At 33.0% G+C, this 20,724-nt stretch overlaps 1 protein-coding gene across 1 annotated transcript; it reads left to right on the plus strand.

Annotated features, from left to right (window-relative positions):
* Positions 1 to 18,202: 18,202 nt before the first annotated feature.
* On the plus strand, positions 18,203 to 20,724 carry LOC109619803 (uncharacterized). Its single transcript, XM_066086899.1, has 3 exons — positions 18,203 to 18,688; positions 19,345 to 19,432; positions 19,712 to 20,724. Exons 1-3 carry the CDS (start codon positions 18,203 to 18,205, stop codon positions 20,722 to 20,724), a joined length of 1,587 nt encoding a protein of 528 aa, XP_065942971.1.

Below are 20,724 nucleotides of genomic sequence, written 5' to 3' on the forward strand. Positions count from 1 at the left end.
GAAAACAATTCACAATTTTAACTAAAGTACTGAAAGAATACCTTAACACCCGAAACCAATATCAGAATTTAAAGAACTAAATATCCTTCATAAAACTTTATTTGTCTATTTCTGAAATTGTGCAATTTTTAAAATAATATGTATACCCCCCGCAAACAAAGTTTGGGGGGGTATATAGGAATCACCTTGTCTGTCTGTCTGTCTGTCTGTCCGTCTGTCTGTGCAATCGTGTCCGGTCCATATCTTTCTTATGGAGAAGCATTGGAAATTCTTACTTCACACAAAGATTGCTTATGACCTAAGGGTGTACCATGACCTTGACCCAAGGTCATTTGGGCAAGGTCAAGGTCACTGGCAGAAAAAGTGCAAAATTCGTGTCCGGTCCATATCTTTCTTATGGAGAAACATTGGAAGTTCTTACTTAACACAAAGATTGCTTATGACCTAAGGGTGTGCCACGACCTTGACCCAATGTCATTCGGTCAAGGTCACTGGCAGAAAAAGTGCAAAATTCGTGTCCGGGCCATATCTTTCTTATGGGGAAACATTGGAAGTTTTTACTTCACACAAAGATTGCTTATGACCTAAGGGTGTGTCATGACCTTGACCCAAGGTCATTTGGGCAAGGTCAAGGTCACTGGCAGAAAAAGTACAGAATTCGTGTCCGGTCCATATCTTTCTTATGGGGAAACATTGGAAGTTCTTACTTCACACAAAGATTGCTTATGACCTAAGGGTGTGTCATGACCTTGACCCAAGGTCATTTGGGCAAGGTCAAGGTCACTGGCAGAAAAAAGTACAAAATTCGTGTCCGGTCCATATCTTTCTTATGGGGAAACATTGAAAGTTCTTACTTCACACAAAGATTGCATATGACTTAAGGGTGTGTCATGACCTTGACCCAAGGTCATTTGGGCAAGGTCAAGGTCACTGGCAGAAAAAATGCAAAATTTGTGTCCGGTCCATATCTTTCTTATGGGGAAACGTTGGAAGTTCTTACTTCACACAAAGATTGCTTATGTTTAAAGGGTGTGTCATGACCTTGACCCAAGGTCAATTGAGAAAGTTCAAGGTCATTGTTTCAGAAAAGCTAAATTCTGTCTGTGTCATGTCTTGTATTAATTGAAATATTAGAAGCTAAAAATTAACAGTTTTCAAAAATAAAGCAGTTGTTATTTCTAGAAAATGGACAGTGAAATAGATTCATCCAATATTTTCTATAATAGCAAAAATACACGCGTTATGATTTTTTTCTTAGTGGGGGGTAACAATTGTGAGCTTGCTCACAGTACCTCTAGTTTATTTATTTAAAGATGAATTGCCTATTTTTAAAATGAACACTGTGGCCTATGGGCCTCTTTTTTTATAATGCGACAAGTTGACGAAGGCTGTATACTTTCAACTTTTCTTGGAATTTCATTGTAATTAGTTTTACACATATGTACTTATAAACTTCATTACTAATTACATGTAATTCATAATCAAATTCTGCATACCGAAAACAAGAATAAAATCACCAATCAATGCCTGTTCTGGATCATCAACTCGTGTCAGTACTTTCAGTACTTTGATTTCATTATGTACTCTCTTTAATATATTATTTTTACTAACTTGTCTCTTGTCGACGGTTTATAAAAATGTGATGTATGTTATTCATCAATATTTTCTGAATTGTTATATGTTAAAGACAATATACTTTTGTTTCTCAGTGGTTGTTAAGTTTGGTGGTAAATCATGAACAATCATTCATATTTTATATGCAATATATGGTGACACTGCTGTCAGAAAAATTCTGGATTTTGGTGATGATTTTATTAAGAAACTTTTAGATAAGACAACCAACAACATTTGAGTTGATGTTTTAAAATTATGGTTGTATGTACTGGCATCATATATTGGTAACTTGCTAAATTCTTACAAGGCTACTTCATCTCCTGTATGGTACAATTCTAAGATAACGGTTGGTAAGAAAAGTTTGTTTATAAAATACTGGTATGAAAATGGTGTAAAAACTATTAATGATTTCTTAGATAGTAATGGAACTCTTCTACCAAAAGAGATGTTTGAAAACAAATTTAACATTAGTCATGTGTGTACAATGCATTATAATAGCATTTTAAGGTCTTTCGATTGTCGTGTGACGTCATTGTGAGCAATCCGGAATATTTTACCGTTATCGGTTATAATAATAGTGTTATGTGGTGCATAGTTTTGCCAATATTTCTTGATTTATACTTGTGTTTAACACATTTTAAGCTATGAAAAGTGAAATGACACCAATGTTTAACAATTCATAGAGAGTAGTTTGAGTTGAAATCGCTGAATTCAATGAAAAACTGATAAAACCGTATATAGGCAAACTTGACAGAGACCACAATTCATAATTTTTTACCAGGCAAGGTAAACATTTCGTTGCAGATTTCGATAGGATATATAATGAATTACAAATGTACCAATTTTCAGTGAGTTTGAACCATTATTTCAAAAGTTATAGACGTTTTATGTTGCTAAACTGTACTTGTTCATGGTTGAAAAATCGTATCAAAATGCACTGTAAATGTGATAGCTTTCATACTGGCAATTTTAAATGGTCTTAAAATGTTAAAATACTTAAAATAAAGGATTGCGATTAATTTCTTTTAAAAATTGCTTTATTATATCGAAATTAGTTAAAATAAATGTGATGTTTGATAAGGGAGCAGTCGTTGCTTTAACTGTCCTGAGAGTGTACTTGTGTTAGCTCCTACATCATGAACAAAATATTTGCAACATACCAATATTTAACTTTAATTTGATTGTTTGCATATTAATCATCAAACTTAAACAAAAATTACACAGATTAAACCATAAAAACATCGAGGGTGGAGAAACCTTAAGTGCCATTGCAAAGTTTTTAAGACTTTTAAGTTTCACCAAAGAAATGTATTGTTATACTATTGATCCAGTTATACCATTGTATTATGAGCCATTGTTCTTTTATAAAAAATGTACCAATAGTATCTATAAAAGTATTAACACTAAAGACAAAACTCCAGCTTATGTTGTCTGATGGAACTCTGAAATGTCACTTAATGGTTATTTAGAAAAAAACCACCAAAGATGTATTCAAAATATGTTTTAATGTGACCAAAGATTCTGCTGCTCAGTGGTTCCAGAATAGGATTTTACACAGAATTCTCTCAGTTAAAAATTATCTGAAGAAGATAAAAGCTACTGATATTGATATACGATGATTGCACATTCTGTGGGAATTCTACTGAAACTATTGAGCATATTTTTGTTAGTTGTGCCCATTCATTAGCTATGTGGAATCAGTTTAGTATTTACATTTATAATACTACTTCAGAAAGAGTTTGTTTCAATATATCAAATGTCATTTTTGGAAATTGTCCTTTTCTAGATACAAACATGGTTGTGATTTTCCTTATTTTATATGGAAAACTGTTCATTTTTTATTGCTCTCAACAAAACAAACTTCCTTGTTTATCTGGTTTAAAATATTACTTAAAAGTGAAATATGAAATTGAAAAATGTATATCTTATAAAAATTCTGAAATGAAAATATTTGACAAAAGATGGACTTTGTGGAGAAATATTTTTCAAGAGTAGACTCGTATACTTTCTTTTCTGTGCGTTGTTTCAACTATATTCCTCAAGCTATTTATTGTATATTCTTGTTGAGATTGTATGAGTGTGTGTATGAATGTCTATGTGAAGAATTTATAAATTGCAAATAAAAAAAAAAATTGGTGGGAAATAGGTAGGTAGATGCTGCTTATAAAAGTTCGGAAGTGATGCTGAGCAAATTTTTAATTTGACTTTCTTAAAATTACCTTCAAACGTCTCCTCGCCACTGGTCAATTTGCATATTTGTTGCAGAAATAATACTGTCCACAGGCGGCATGTGAAAAATTGCGCATTTCCCCCATGAACTCTTATGTGATTTCTTTCCTCTGACTATTAGGTGATGTAAGTATGTCTGTGTACTAGAATGAAATGCATGTATGTTTATTTAATGGAATTTATGGATCTCTTTGACAAAACTGTGCTTTTATACTGCAAGAAAAGTTACATGGGTGTAAAATTAAGGCCATATATAATTAATATTTAGATTCTCATCCTGATTTGCAAAAAATATGGGGCAGATGGGCGGATTTTACCTTTTTTCACTGTTCATAATCTATAAATAACAACTGTTCTATTTTTTTAAGTTGTTGATACTACTTTGAGTACACAAACCCAGTTATAATATTTTATTTTCATTTTATGTCTACTTAACTGTTAATTCATGAAGATATTTTTATCTTTATAACAAACATGACTGAAATCCAAACGATAATCCATATGGTCAAATACCAAATAACTTGCCATTCACCACAGCTTGAATGACTTGTTCAGGTATAAGTTGACTTTGACCTGTTGACAATTTTCTCAAGTTTACAAATTTTTTCAAGTAAAGGTTGGTGCGAATACTGTTGCGAAAAATGCTTTCGCGCATTTCAACGACCTTTCATAAAGTATATAGGTATCTTATCATATACTAGGCCATAACATAACAAAGATAAAAAATCATGAATCGTGAAAGATCATTTTTTAAATTAAGTAATTATATACAGGAGCATATCTAAAATTCTTTATATTGACTTAGACTGAACATTTTAAATTTCATTTTTCATTTTTTCTTTATGTTCAGAAAGGTTAATTTGGGTATTGTTAATGTCTGGCCAAAATTAAAAGTCATATATTGAGTTAAGCACGATACAGAGTTTTTATGTGGTATGGTAGACCTCCATCTTTGTAAGAAATTACAAGTTATTAGTGCTAGAAAGCTCGAATACCGCGGTTCGCGTTTTCAAAATATACTTCACCGCATTCTTGATAGTCTTTTCCCATTTCAATGTCATTATAGGAAATTTTGGAACTCAGCATTACATGTTTGGCATGCTCCTCGTCCTGTCCCTCTGTGCACTCGTCACCCCACGCCCAATAGAGCCCACCATGGATATCATCATTCAAAGAATCAATTATGGTGTAATTTTCAAGGAAGAATCGAAACTTTTGTTAGCCAAGGAAAATTGGTTGCACACTTTTCATGATGAACTACCAAAACGTTTTCAATTGTCCAAGGTACCTTTTTGCAATGTACAAAATAGAGTAAGAGAATCTTCTTGTACTTTACTTGATAATATGGTTAACTTTATCCATGGTCTATTTGAAAAAACCTTAGCTCATCTTAATCAAACCCATTTGAACATTCGAACCATGATCCCTCAAACCCAGATTTTAAAAAAAAAGCAAGCTAGAGCATGATTACCCTTTATTGGATCCCTGTCAAAAAGTATATTCGGCACAGCAACCATGGATGATGTTAATATATTAGCAGGTCACATAAATGCTTTAAACACTAAGACTGAGAAAATGGCTAAAGCTTTGGAACAACATAGTGCCCACTTATCATCATTCATTTCTTTAACCGACAACAGAATTAAGAATTTAATAAGGGGAATCAAAGACAATTCAAATTTCATGTTGAAAATGACCAATGCATTTAATAACAAGTTCTTTGAATTATACCATTCTTTTGCTAATGTGTCAGAAATTTTAATTACTCAAGTTCATAGAGCCACAACACTAAGTCAAAATTAGATAAGTTAGAAAACGCAATTCAAAGTCTTTTGGAAGGAAACATTTCTCCCTTTTTGATTTCAAAACACATGTTTGGTAGATTTCTCTTGCGGAAATCAATCATAAGCTTAGAAAATCTTACCAGAAATTTTATCTGGTACACACGGATCCATCCTATTACTATTCTCATGGACAATTCCTTTTTGCCAGAATCAAAAACAAGTTGTACATTACAGTTAAATTCCCTATTTCATCCCAAAGTACCCCCCTTCAACTATATAAGGTCCTAAGTTTACCTGTACCAACTTCTGAGAATGTAACAGAAAAGATGCAGGCCACCCAACTTTTATCTCTTTCCAGTTATTTTGCTATAACCAGTCATCATGAATTTTTTGTCTCTTGGAGTACTGAGGATCTTTCTAATTGTGTACAAGGTTCTGTAAGGATGTGTAATTTTAATGTTCCCTTGAATCCTATTACTATTCCAGACTGCACTATGGCTTTATTTGCAAACAATATCAAACAAGTTAAGGAGCTTTGTAATTTTAGGTAAATACCTACATTGTTAAGCTCTGATATCATTGAGCTTACAGCTACGCAAGTTCTGTTATACAACACCTCTACTGTTATTCCAGATTGTCATGAGGAGAAGAAGGTATTGAAAGGCTGTGCTTTTTGTGTCATATAGATTCCTTGTCGATGTTCGTTATCCACAGAATCATTATATTATGCCCCATGTTTAGTAGATTGTTATCTATCAACAGATAATTTTTCAGTTATTCACCAAGTTAATTTGGCATTATAACAAGAATTTTTTGACGAGTCTAAATTAGGCCATATTTTTGGAAATTCATTCTTACCTAATCCAGTCAACATGACAATTCCAGACTTCAAATTTTACAACCATTCTATATCACAAGTGTTAGCAAATGATCAGAAAGCACATCTCAGTTTGAGGAAAATAGCAAGTGCTGTAAAGAGTGATAGAAAAATATTTCGAACTTTAGCTGAACCTTTAATTGATTTATGTTTTTGGTTATGTTCTTTTAAATTTGAGCTTTTAGGGACGAAAGCAGTTATAGCAAGGGAGAAAGTAGTCATATTGCAGATATTATTTGAAAAATAATATATGTCAGAAAGGACAGTTATAACTTAATGACCTTTGTGTACAAAAGAATTTAATATTTCATTTATATTTTTTTTTGTTTACGTTGTCTGTTGTTTTTATGATACATGTATTTGTATAAGTTCCTTTTTTATTCATTAAGAGACGGATTAATTGAAGGGAATCATTTGTTTAGACAGCTGTTCTTCCCACAAGGAAGAATGTTCTTGGTGTCATCTTTTTATTTGATAAGTAAAAGGTGTAAAATGATAGGTTTCACGAATGTTTCAAGTTAATCCGTAACCAATATATAGAGATGTCATTTATTTGTTTAGTTCATTCTAGCTGCTAGATTTAATAGGTGTTCATCTGTTAGTAGTTGTTCTTTAGGTTCGCTTCAATCTTTTGTTAATTCCGTGGTGAGAGTAAGTGCCATCCATTAGACCTTTTGTTAGGGGATTATCCTGTAGCGTCAGGTTCTAAGTCGAGCCTCGGTCAGTTTAGAATAAATAAATACATCACGTGATCACCAAATTAAATAGAATTACCTATTCAGAAATTAGTTTTGAACAAAGAATTAAGATTTTGAATGGTCAGTACCTGGGCAGGGAATAGCGGGTCTCCGATCTAGATAGCGTCCCCTCCGTGGGTCACTCTGATCGGAGACGCTAATAAAACAAGTTTAATTTTTATTACCAAAACTTAAGGACAGAACTATTTAAAAGTTGGATATATCTCAGTTATAATGATTAGAATTGATTTCTTATTTAATTCAGTTATTTTTCTTATTACTGAACTTTGACCCGGAATATTTTATGTTGATCGTAGACGTTTAGATTTTACATTTTACACTTTTAATATTGGAAAACATTCTACAGTGGAGTTATCGAAAACACAATTTCCTCTAAATCTAGCATTTGCTTGTACAATACACAAGACCCAGGGAATCACTACAGACAAAATAGTTGTATCATTTGACGGACCATTCAGACCAGGTCAAGTCTATGTAGCCTTGAGTCGATGCAAGGACATAGATGGATTATGTCTTACTAGTTTTGATAAAACTAAAAAAAAAACAAGTCAACTGGTTCATTCAGAAATGAAACGACTGAGAACCCAAATGCCGTTTACTACAAGCTCGAGAATTCAAGACTTTGATAAAATTCAATTTCTGAAAATTTCTCACATTAATATAAGATCATTGAAATGTCATTCACAAGATCTTAAAAACGATGCATGTTTGTTATCTTCACATATAATTTGCATTTCAGAGTCATGGTTGTCAAAACAAGACAAGGATAATTCATTACAAATATCTGGATTTTACATGTATAGGAAAGATAGAAAAGACAGCTATAAAAATCTCAAAAGTGCTCAAAAGAAATATGCACAAAATGTAACCAGAAAGGTGGAGTCTCAATGTACGATAAAAATACCATACAATCTGAAATAATTGGTTCTTCAGATCAGGACTCTTCTGAAATGCTTGTCGTTAAAGTCTTCAACGATGAAATTCCACCGCTCACAATTGTTTCCCTTTATAGACCAAATCATGTCAATATGACGTCTTTGAAAAATACTTTGCAATTAGTATTAAACAAATGTCAAACAAAGGGGGTTTATGTTTGCTTATTGGAGATTTTAATATTGATTTCTTACAAAAGAGAGACTCTGTAGTAAGCAAATTCTGTTCTGAAAGGCAATTTCGGCAAATTATATCTGGTGCTACCCATGTTTCTGGCTCTCTGTTGGACCATATTTATATAAACAATGAAATCATTCATTATTTCTCGGGGATAATTCCAACATATTACTCTGACCATGATGCAATTTACTGCTGTATTCCAACAAAATCTAATAGCGTACACATTTCCATCAATGGGAAGCACATTTCCATCAATGATGAAGAAAAGGATGATGATGTAATCGCAAAATCACATGATGAAAAAAGAGTATATAAATCAACCGTAAATCCAAAACGTAAAACAAAGAAAACGACCAAAAGATCTCAAACAAACAAAAATGTCTCTCCACATATCAATATCCAAGAGAACGTTAGCATCATCGATGAAAATTACAATCCTCTTTCTGTGCGTCAGCTCAATACGACATTTTTTTTAAAAAGGAAAGAAATAGCACAAAAATTACGTGTTGATATTCGATCAGATGAAATAAGAAATCCAGCATTATATGATCTGATATATAGGCATAATCCGAAATTTACAATCTGTAACTCAAAATGTTACCATTGATGCAACAGAGCCAGATGGAAATTGTTTTTTTCGTGCAATAAGCAAGGAAATATTGGGGTCAGAAGATTATCATCGACTAATTAGAATCATCATTTGCGATTTCCTTCTAAATCACCAACAAACATTCCAAACATGGCTGGAAAATGGAGCTAATCAATATCAACACCATATAGAATTGTTGAGAAAAAATAGAACATGGGCAACCGAATTAGAAATTTTAGCAGCATCAACAATTTTCAACTGTGATTTGTATATATTTACGAACAGCTACATCCAAAATCGTAATCAGGGTTGGAAATGGATTAAGTTTCCTCCACAAGAAATACATAATACAGATATAGCTTATCATTTGGATGGCAATATTTATTTGCATCATACATGGGGAAGTCATTATGACAGGGTTAGTTCAGCTATATCACTTTATTAATGTCCACGTGTCTCTATACAGCTGGGACATATTTGATTCCCTTTTGTATTCTTGATATTTTGCCTATTTTTAATATTAAATGATGCATATGAATATCAATTCAGACATATCACAGTTTATCAATGTTCAATGACATTTTTTTTCATACTGAGTATGAATCAACCTAAATATGGGTCAATTTTATTACCCAACAACAAACCCATGACAAAAATGATTTTTACATGTATCAAAATATCTTGTATATTAATGTATATTCTTTCCTTGTTTCTTCCCGTTTTCTTTAGGTAATATATGGTGTTGCACGTGTATATCTTCAATATTTGAATACATTTTATTTAGATTTTGTACATTGATGGTTCTTTTCAGTGTATTCTTTCCTTTGTTTTTCTCATTCTTTATTTGTGATATATTATGTTGTACATAGATATCTTCATGTTTTGAATGTATTTTATTGCAATTTGCAAATTATATAACCTTAGGATTTTGTTTTTGTTATCAAGCATGAAAATGGATCATGTTTCCTTCATCATAACCAACAAAATAAACATTGTATGGCAATATATTAACTGAATGATACATTGTCATATTATTTTATCAGACATGTCACTCACTTTCAAAATTGGATATTTTATGACTATGTTTTTTTTTTTTTTTTAAATTAATAATGTCCACGTGTCTCTACAGAGCTGGGACACTTTTATTTTCTTATTTTATCTTCCCATGTCTTTGTATTCAATTAGTGAGTTGCCGAGTAACTCGTCGAAATTCAACCCTGTATTTTGAGTTTTAAAAAGATGTCACTTTTCCATTTCACAAGAAAGGTTTACTACAATGCTAGTTCACATTTTACTTGTCATTCGGATGACAATATTAACTTCATTAATTCATGCGACACCATTATGACAGGGTTGTTTCCACTCATCTAATGTGTACGTGTCTCCATGGAACCGGAATATCAAATAACATTTTTGTATTTTGTAATCTGAATTTTCCTTTATTTTTGATATATTATCCTGTATATACATATTTTAAATTGTTAAAAAAAAATTTATTCTGGTGTTCTCTGACACATGATCATATTCATGTTTAGAAATGTTTATTTTTTATCCATCACAAACTTGGAAATAGATATTATTCAATTGTCCTTCACAATATTGACTTCCTTCATACATGTGGTAACAAAAAGGGCAGGTTTGTGTCCACTTTGTATCGATGGATATTTTAATGTTTATATTTTCAGCAATTGATATCTCCACGTGTCTCTATAGAGCTGGGACATATGTGATTTTCTTATGTATTCTTGAGATGTTCCCCATTTTTAATATCAAATGATGCATATGAAAATCAATTCAGACATATCATCACAGTTTATCAATGTTCAATAACATTTTTATTCAGACTGAGTATGAATCACACTGGATATGGGTCAATTTTATTACCCAACAACAAACCCATGACAAAAATGATTTTTACATGTATCAAAATATCCTGTATATTAATGTATATTATCTCCTTGTTTCTTCCTGTGTTCCTTATGTATGTTGTTTATGTGAAAGATAAATACGGGAGTCTTGTTGGGGATTCCATTAATGAATACAGATTCCACATATTTCAGTTTAACAACAGAGATAATTATGATGAAAACCATGTTCAAATGGCTAATGAATGCCCTATCTGTTGCAAGGTATGTGTGCAAAATTGCAGACATGCATATATTGTAATTGGTTAACATTATTCAATGAACGCCCCATACCATAGTGAATCTCAATGCCTTTTACTTGTTTCAATATAAAAAAGTCTAAATTTTAAAAATCTAAAAACAACAAAATATTTGTCTTTTGCAGTAAAATTTGCTCATAAATCAATCTAATAATCTCCCATATTAGTTATCAATCCATTATTTTCAAATTCTAAGAAGAACGCAAAAACAATTTATCCTTATAGAATTTGGAAAATCAAATGCAGAAAACTTACAACAAATAAGTTTTAAATGAAATTGTAATCTTTTGAATAACAATCTGCAAAACTAATGTAAAGTCAAATCAAAAGTGAAGAGTTGAAATTTTAAGGAATTTTGGTGACTGCTATAATAGGATTGAATCATGATATTTTGAAGTACTTATACAGTCTCATAACTGCAGCGGCGTGGGCATACAAATTGAGTAACACGTGTTAACGCGTTATGAAAATTTTCATACACACATCACTGCAGTTATATTACTGTATACTTAAAAAAATCATGATTTATTGATTATATTTATATTTTTTTTAACTTCTTGCCTTGTCTGCAAATGTGATATATACCTTATATTCCTGTCTTATCCTAAGGGTAAATTAATATTAATGTAATTAATAATATTAACATGCATCTACATGGTCATCTTAAAGAAACATTGCGTGTTATGGCAGTATTTATGGGTTTTGGGCTCTCAGTTTTGAACAATTTAATGGTTTCCCAAGCAACAAACGCTCAGTGGAAATCAAGATAAAGCGAAAGTTTCTGCAGATTGGATTTGCCACTGACATGAAACACAAAGAGTTAGGGGAATTTTCTGATATTTTTTTAAAGAGTTTTGTAGAGAGGAACTGGACAACCCAAAAATTCCAACTCCAAAACTACAAGTGGCTTCAGAGGAACCAATCCACAGACAAGACCCTCTTGTATGGACTGATTTGTCACTTTTGCAGGTGAAGCAGGAGGCCTATACATTGGTTACCATGAGCCAGAACGAGCGTGATAACCTAAAGGAAAGGAGTGTTTATATGAAACTTCATTTCCAGGTGATGCAATAGCAAGGGTAGCCAAAAAGTACAGCACTGTCTATTGGATTAATGAAATGTATGGTTCTTTTTCTAATTCCAGGTGCAAAAACTACAAGATGCTGATGCCTAAATTGGAAGAAGATTATTCCAAGCTTGATCCCGATTTCGGTGATATTAGGCCAGGAAAAGTTTTACACTATCTGATGCATTCAATCGAAGTAAATTGTTGTATTAAAGTTCATCTTTTGGCTGTTGTAGATTGGTTCAGGAAAACAAATGCAGATCTTGGTTACCTCCATCCTATCACTAGTTGGCAGAGCAGAATGTTGGGCCTGCATCCTAAATACCGATTCAGAGGATACTGGGAAAGTGTGCTTGCACCTTAAAGAATCATTGTGTTAGAAAGTTCATTGTTGTGTCGCCATTACCACGCCATGTGTTTTCTTAAAAACAGTGAAGTGAAAATCATTCAGATTAATTTAAAATTAATTTCATTTTTGTGAGTATTCTAAATTGGAAAAGGAATCAATCCAGAGATAGAATATTAATAATTTCATTGTATCACTGAAATGAGGATTAAGGTATATAAATAATAAATCACAGGGCATATCGCTAAATATATCCACTTTCAGTCTCCCTGCAACTCAGTTGTTGCACTAATTTTTTCTTACAATGCATCGTTTTTGTGCAGATTTTACAGTGGTGAGTGATAATGATGTATTTGTAAAATGTGATAACTTAAAATTTGTTGAGTCTTAATAGTTTAAACAAATTTAACTGCTATATTGTTGTATGTTATTTTTAGATGGCTTCAAAATAAGTTTTTTAATATCTAGTTACATGTAACTTATAACCTTTAGGTAATAGTGCTTTTAACTATGTAATTTTTCCTATTCTTAGTGATTTGATTCTATTCTTTCGAAAAAGGAGGTCTCCACGTAGCAAAAGCTGGGCAACAATCATATTTTTCAATCTATCTTTATCAGTTTAATATATAATGCATTATCCTCTGATATATTTGAACAATACTTTTTTTATTCCTTCACATTTACATTTTTTTAAATATTTTAGTTAATGTGTGTCAGAAGCTGATACATGTGTATGTGAAGAGAACTTTATAATGCACAAATTTTATGAATTTTATATTTTCATCATTTCTTATCATATTCTGTTACATGTATATCAATATGCTATAAAAACCAATAACAGATGTGAAATGAGTCCATGTATCAATGACTTCTTTGTTAAATTAGTAGGATCATATTAAATATTTAAAATGTATAATTGATTTTTTTCCATTTTATTTATAAACTCAATAGCAAACGGAACAAAGAACATGAGAATATTGATAAAACTTTTGTTTTCTAAACAGATGTAGTGAAAAAACATTTGATTTTATCAAAGAAAGCATTATCTCAGTAAATTTGATTTAAACATAATTACCTCTCTGTTTGACATTAATTAAAAATGATATTGGAATTCTATTAATTTCCAGAATGGTTTTACAATATGGAAACCATTTGGAAATGAAATATTAAGTTTCCGCAGACTGGAACTATATGGAAACTAATTTAAAACAATATAAGTGAAACCTTAACATCAAGTTTCCATATAGTTTCAGTTTTCCTGAAACTTGATTTTTCATCCAGTGCATAATTTGCAGATAATTTAAACAATACATTCTTTATATCAATATCCTTTATGCAAAATATATTCAGAAGATTAGTGATTGGTTGAAATATATTCAGAGAAATGTCAACGGAAGGATTTGTACTGGACCTCTATGTCAGTGAGGAAGAATTGATGGAACTGGACCGGGATATACGTCCCCTCTGGAAGGAGGGTAGAATGTCATGCGAAGTAGAAAGGTGTGAGGGATTGTTTCTCCAAAGCTTTAAGGACTGCAGGATGCACTGGAGAGAATACCACAAAGAATGTGTCTCTTTATACGGGTGCCCTGTTAAAGGTTGCCCGTATTCCAGTGCCGAACAGGTAACACGTCATGGGAACTTCAGACACAAGGGTACGGTGGAACCTCTACCGGTTCTGGTGGCTAACACCAATTACAGACCACCAGGAGACAGGTTAATGCCCCTCGCTCCGATGACACAAGCCAGAGACATCCACCGTAAAGAGGAAGCCAAGAAGAGAAGATTGCGAACAGACACTATTGCTGGGGAAAAGCTAGAGGGGACCTCATTAGTATACGGGATCAAGTGGTAGTGCTACAGGAATAGGACCGGAAGTTTGTGGGGGAAGTTTAGTACAACAACTGTTGAGGAATACAGACCTTGAACTATACAAGCTTACCTTTTAAAAAGATTGGTGAGCTAGCGCCGGCGCCATCCTAAAACACAGAAGCAGATTTATAAAACATTGGTTTGGATTCCTGAACCGATTAATTAACAAAAATAAGGCACAGTGGTGTACTGGAATTGTGCTGAAGTGGGGTGTCAATTTCGAATCTAGAGTAGGCTTAACATCGGCAATGGCCTAGCTCATTAACTGTGCCTTATTCATAATGTTTCAATTTCGATGTGAATATTTAAAGAAACATTGGTACTGCTGTGTAGCAATCGTATCTTCTCGGGCCTTTCCGTCAAGCTCGGAAAATATATCCGAGGTTGTTTTCCGAGCTTGAATGATTAGCAATTTTTATAATATTTAAAATTCCAATTCCAATTCCTGGACTAAGAAAATTTATGGCATCCTAGACAATTTGGGATTTTCAAACATTAGTAATTATAAAAGCACAATCCAACACTTTTTACCAAACATAAAGCAAAGAATCATTGACCAATGTATCCAAGAGCAATCATCAAAAATTTTTAGTTCAGAAAAACTTTCATTTTTTCAAAAATTATATATGAGAAAAAGAAGTCCTTATGTTGATATACTCAGGAAAAGATCTGAGAGATCCTCTATTAGTAGAATAAGATTAAGTGCACATAAACTTGCAATAGAAAGTGGTAGATATAATGCCACAATTAGGAATGAAAGATATTGTAATGCTTGTAAAACTGGTGCAATTGAAGATGAAACTCATTTTCTTTTTCAATGTAAAGCCTATTCTCATCTAAGGAACAGCTATTTTAGTAATTTTTATAAGATAAGTAAAATAAATATTGCCAATAACTTGGACAAAGAAAGATACATTTTACATGTATGTTTAAATAGTGAAATACATACTATTTTAAATATTACTGTTGAATTCATTAATGACTGCTTTGAACACAGATGCCAATTAGTCTAAGGAAATGTTAAACTGATCTATATAGATCAGTAAAAATATATATACTGTACATGCAACTATTGTAAACATTCAATGATGTTCTTATATATTCATTTGGCCTTTGCCAATTATTGTAATTGTGTTTGTGCCAATAAAATATTTGTATTTGTATTTAAAATAACTTCGCATTTTAAGACCTAAGCTACTTTTTCAATAAAACACAAAATTTCACGTGAAGATGATAAAACGGAATTCAAATGGTACAGTTTTTCTACAGTATTCCCTGAATCCCCTACTATGGAGTCAAAAAAAAGAAAGACTAACGTAGTTGGTAGCGCTCCAGATCGCTAGCAATTAGATTCTGTCTTTGGGTATCAGTAATCACAAGAACGAGTTAACAAACAGAAAAGAGAATATAAGTGGATGAGTTGTACGTCAATTGAGATGAAAGTGATGAAAAGAAACTGACAAGGTTCACTTCAATTTCAAATACCAGAGCATACAAATCTCCTAGCATGGCATACAAATCTCCTAGCATATCATTAAAATCGCATACCATAGCATAGCATAAAATTGTAAAAGATATGCATGAAATGATTCTATTGAACATCGATCTTTAAACCCCCTGAATGAAATATCACCGCGGATAACATCATGTAACAATTCATTCTTCACATTCTCGTTACTTTTAGTCCAGGAGATGAGATGTGTTTGTTTCAGATCTCCTTTCGGTTGTCTAAGAATGTTCCTGATTTTCCACGCCTGAAAAAAAACTCGTCTATTCCCGCCTATAAGTAGTAGCTTAGAGACGCACAGTGGAGGTGTGTCTTAAAGGAATTTTTCAATACTCACTACTGCAAAAACAATTGTTACATTAAAAAAAATATGTGTCAAGTTAATGATATACCAGATAAAACATTGAATAGTTATGCCCCTATTTTTTTAAAATCGGTATCTTTACCTACATTTACACACATTTTTGAGGCAACTTTGTCCCTCCACATGGATTAACATTTTTAAGGTACTTTTTCATTCTTTCTACACTCATATAGTAGTTTTCTTAACAGTTGCACAAGTTCGACGAATGAGGTTTGTCGTGAACATTTATATATTGAGTTGTGTTTAAGTCCAAGAAATATAGCCCCAGGTGGCATAAGATTTTTGCACAAATCTACGCAGACTTTCCTTATTACAGCCATTCTCCAGAAATGGTTCCAATTATAAAATATTGTTGTCGCTAGCATTCATCATTAAAGTTTTATTTACTTGTTCATGTATGTTACTGATATTTTTCTCAGAAGATATCTACAGTAAAAATTACAAATTTTGATACCAAACAATATGCATTTGAAGTGCCAGATTAAGTCTAAATATTTCAATAAAAAATCGTTTTATGCATATTTCAGCATGTCGCCAGTGAATATTTCAATTTTACTACATTACTAAATTGCGTATCGTTGATGAATTTGACATTTTGAATTTATTTTTTTCTTTCAGCATCTTAGAGCGTGTTTTGTCAGTAAAAACCAGTTGATAATAAAACACTTTTTCTTTTTCTTCCCGATTTATTTATTGTCGCTAAAACAGCCCTGATTTCCGTAACACATGTTCGACTTAGAAGTAAGCGATGATGTTCAAAACAATATCAAGGAATATTATCGTAGTTGAATGCAATAGGCATATCAAGAGAAAAATAAATACCCTTTTCAGTGGGAAATACGTGTGTTTTTTTTAAATAATCGGTTATGAACTTGAAAATTGAGTTTCACGCATTTCAAAGCATGACTTCCGTAACGCCATTTTCTACTAGATTAATGACATTTGAAAAACATATTCGTAATGTTTTTGAAGAACACAGTGTTCCAGAGCTAAATATCATCTTATATTGAAAAATGACGATAATACCATAGTACAGAGAGAGGAAAATGACTAAAATCCCTGACCGGCGTAACGCGTGACATCCGTAACAGTATTTTCAGTCAATGATATCGGGCTCGGCTTTCCATTAATTATAATTTTGATTATTCAGCGAAGCGGAACATGAGTTTGGAAGGTAACGAAACTTTGAAATTCTTAACTGAAGCAATTAATATTTGATACAAAGTGTATTTTTGAGGAAAGTATGATAACAGTGTGCTAAACTATCGAAAATATATGAATTTCTACGTGTGGAATTATCTGTTTTATTATATAATTATTTGCAAGAGATACATCTGTTGCAGACAAAGCCCATTTCACCTCAGACGATTAATAATTTAGAAATATTTTTAGAAATTTGCTGTAGCGTTACGTATGTCAGGAAAAAAAATCAGATTTGACACCTCTACTTTCAGTGCTTATTTTGTATATTCTATTATTGGTTATATATTCCTATGTTTCAAATTCTTCAAAGTGGTCATATTTAATACATTGTATACTTTCGAAAGTTTATTCTAATGATTTATTAGTGGATCAATCTTGTTGTTTTTTAAAATATGTGATTTGATATTTGTGTATCAGACATATTTTTTAAAAAATTATCAGGTGACCACAATTTATTTGGCTTTTCAATGTTGTATTGATATGCATATATATCGAAATAGTAGTATCCCTGAATTAGAATCTGTGTTAAATACTCTATTGATGCAAATGTTATTCTAAATATTACTTGTTACGGATGTCAGGTTTTTTAAGTATTGACACCCAAAACTTATACTAGTAGGAATATATTACTTACCTTGCGAAAAACAGACTCATTGTAGTTGACTTATATCATAACTATACTTATGTATGCATTAAAATACTGCATCGTTTACAGAATGGTATTGACAAATGCAGAGATGCAGAAGAAATGGAGAGAAAAAAGAAAGAGTCAAAATTTGGAAGCATTTTTAGCAGAAGAGCGGGAGAGGAAACGGAAAGCTTACATAAGTGTTTCAGAGTTGAGTGAAAAGGAATTGAAAAAAAGAAGAAAGGCAGGCAGAGAGCGGGAACAAAAGTCCTATTACAAACGCAAGGAAAGGAAAGCGGAAGAGGCAGCAGGGAATTCTAACAGTAACAATCCTAACAATGAAGCGAGACATACACGCAAGTCCAGACCTTTAGCAGTATCAACTCCCTTGGTCGTTAAGTTACCCGCAGTTAAAAAGAGGTACTCGAGAGCATTGCGAAAGGCTTATAGAGACATAGAGAGGTTAAAGGAGAAGAATAAAGAACTTGAAAAGGGTAAAAAGAAATTTCAGAAAAGATGTGAAAGGTTTGCTTCAGTTGTAGGCCGTTCAGAAGACAACACATACGCTGCAGATGTTAGTTGCGAGACCAGCGAATCTGAACGTACACCACTACCTTTAACACCACGCTCAAAATCTTTAACATAGCTAAGGGCAGAAGGTCTGTCGCCAACGAGACATAAAGGTGTAAGAAAGAAACTTATTATGGCTAACTCGCTCATTGATGCTATTAAACCTTTGGTTAAAGCGAAAAAGAATACCAAAAGAAATTGCCTGGGTCGTATAAGACTTGATATTTTGAAGAAATACAGATGCGCTGCATATGTGGGCAAGTCACTTGGGGTCAGCAGAAAGAAAATTAGATCAGTAGGAAGCAAAAAAAGTGCAACACGATGAAGCAACGACTACAAGAAGTTGTAACCAATTTTTTGGAGAGAGAAGATAACTGTACTACACTCCCAGGAAAAAAAGATGTAAAAGAATCAAAACAGAAAGTGGTACTTTCAGATTATTTGCACAATCTGCACGAGAAATTTAAGATTGAAAATCCAGAATTAAAAATCAGCCGCAGTTGCTTTTGTAAGATGAGACCATCTCATGTATTGTTAGCCTGTTTTTCATCCTGCAGAACATGTCTTTGCTCTACACATCAAAACATGGCCCTGAAAATCAAGAGCTTGTTACCACATGGTGTAGTATGTTCTAAGATGCCAGATGTTTTCATAAAACAGTATGAAACAGATGAAAAACTAAAAGAGGAGTTAAAGGAAAAACTTGGAGATGAAGTTGCTTTCAAACAGTGGAAGAAAGTTAATGATGGTGATAAATATCGTTGGAAAGAAGTTGAAGAAAGAATGCCAAAACACACCTTTGTGGAGCAACTGCTAAAAGATTTACAATTATTCAGATGTCATGTACAAAGAGTACAATCACAGTATCGTGAAATTAGACGCCTTAGAGAAAATCTTCCAGCGGGAGAAATATTACTATGGATGGATTTTGCCGAAAATTACACTTGTGCTTCAATGGAGGAAGTTCAAAGTGCATATTGGAACGCAAGCATGGTGAGTCTTCACACTATGGTTGCATACTTTCCAGGAGACAGAGCCCCAAGAAACTTGCAAAGCTATGTAGCTGTGTCAGATGTAATTTCTCACAATGCAACAGCTGTTTATGCCATTTTGAAAAAGATAATTCCAATTATCAAGGAAGATTACCCTGTCACCAAGAAAATACACTACCTAACAGATTCACCAACTAGTCGATATCGCAACAAAACAATTTTTCAAGTTCTTGTTGACCATGAAACCGATTTTGGAATGCAGGCGCAGTGGAACTATCTGGAAAGTGGCCACGGTAAGGGACCCTGCGATGGGTTAGGAGCTAGTGTTAAACGAGCTGCTGATATGGCCATCAAACAAGGAAAAGCCACAATCCAAGATGGTAAGGATTTCTACAATTGGACAACCAAGGAAAGTGGAAGCAAGGTGAAGTTCACTTATTACAGTCAACAAGACTATGATGAAGCAAAAACCATCCTTGAGAGCAAACAAAAATGTCAAGCTGTTTCAGGTACTTTTAAACTGCATGCTGTTGTGCCAGTTGATTCAGTGAGCATTGCAGTAAGAGACACATCTTGCTATTGCTCAACATGCATCAAAGATGTCCTAAACGGCTGTCACGGTTGGAAGGTCAACAGGTTAATCAAGCCGGTAAATGAGCAAGATAGTGAACATCCTGAAAACACTTCAAAGGCGAAGGAAACAGAGACCACAAAACCGGTTCAAGCAAATGAACCTGTATGCTCAATTCCAGAAATTGGGGTTTTTGTTGCTGCTGTGTATGCCCGCGAATGGTATATTGGAAAGGTTACAGAGGTGGATGAAGAAGAGCAAGAGGTTCAAATAAACTTTATGACCAAAGCGGGCAAATATGGAGATACATATAAGTGGCCATCAGAAAAGGATGAGATATGGATCCAGTCAACCCATATTTTAATGGAGATAAGCCCCCCAAATCCTGTTGGGAAGACGTCCAGATTTTTCCGAATTGAAAAGGAAGTTGAGGAAGCTATAAGCAATAAATTTCATGACTATCGTAAAACGCCATAG

The sequence above is a fragment of the Magallana gigas genome, chromosome 1 (assembly GCF_963853765.1).
Source record: "Magallana gigas chromosome 1, xbMagGiga1.1, whole genome shotgun sequence".
Taxonomy (NCBI): Eukaryota; Metazoa; Mollusca; class Bivalvia; order Ostreida; family Ostreidae; genus Magallana; species Magallana gigas.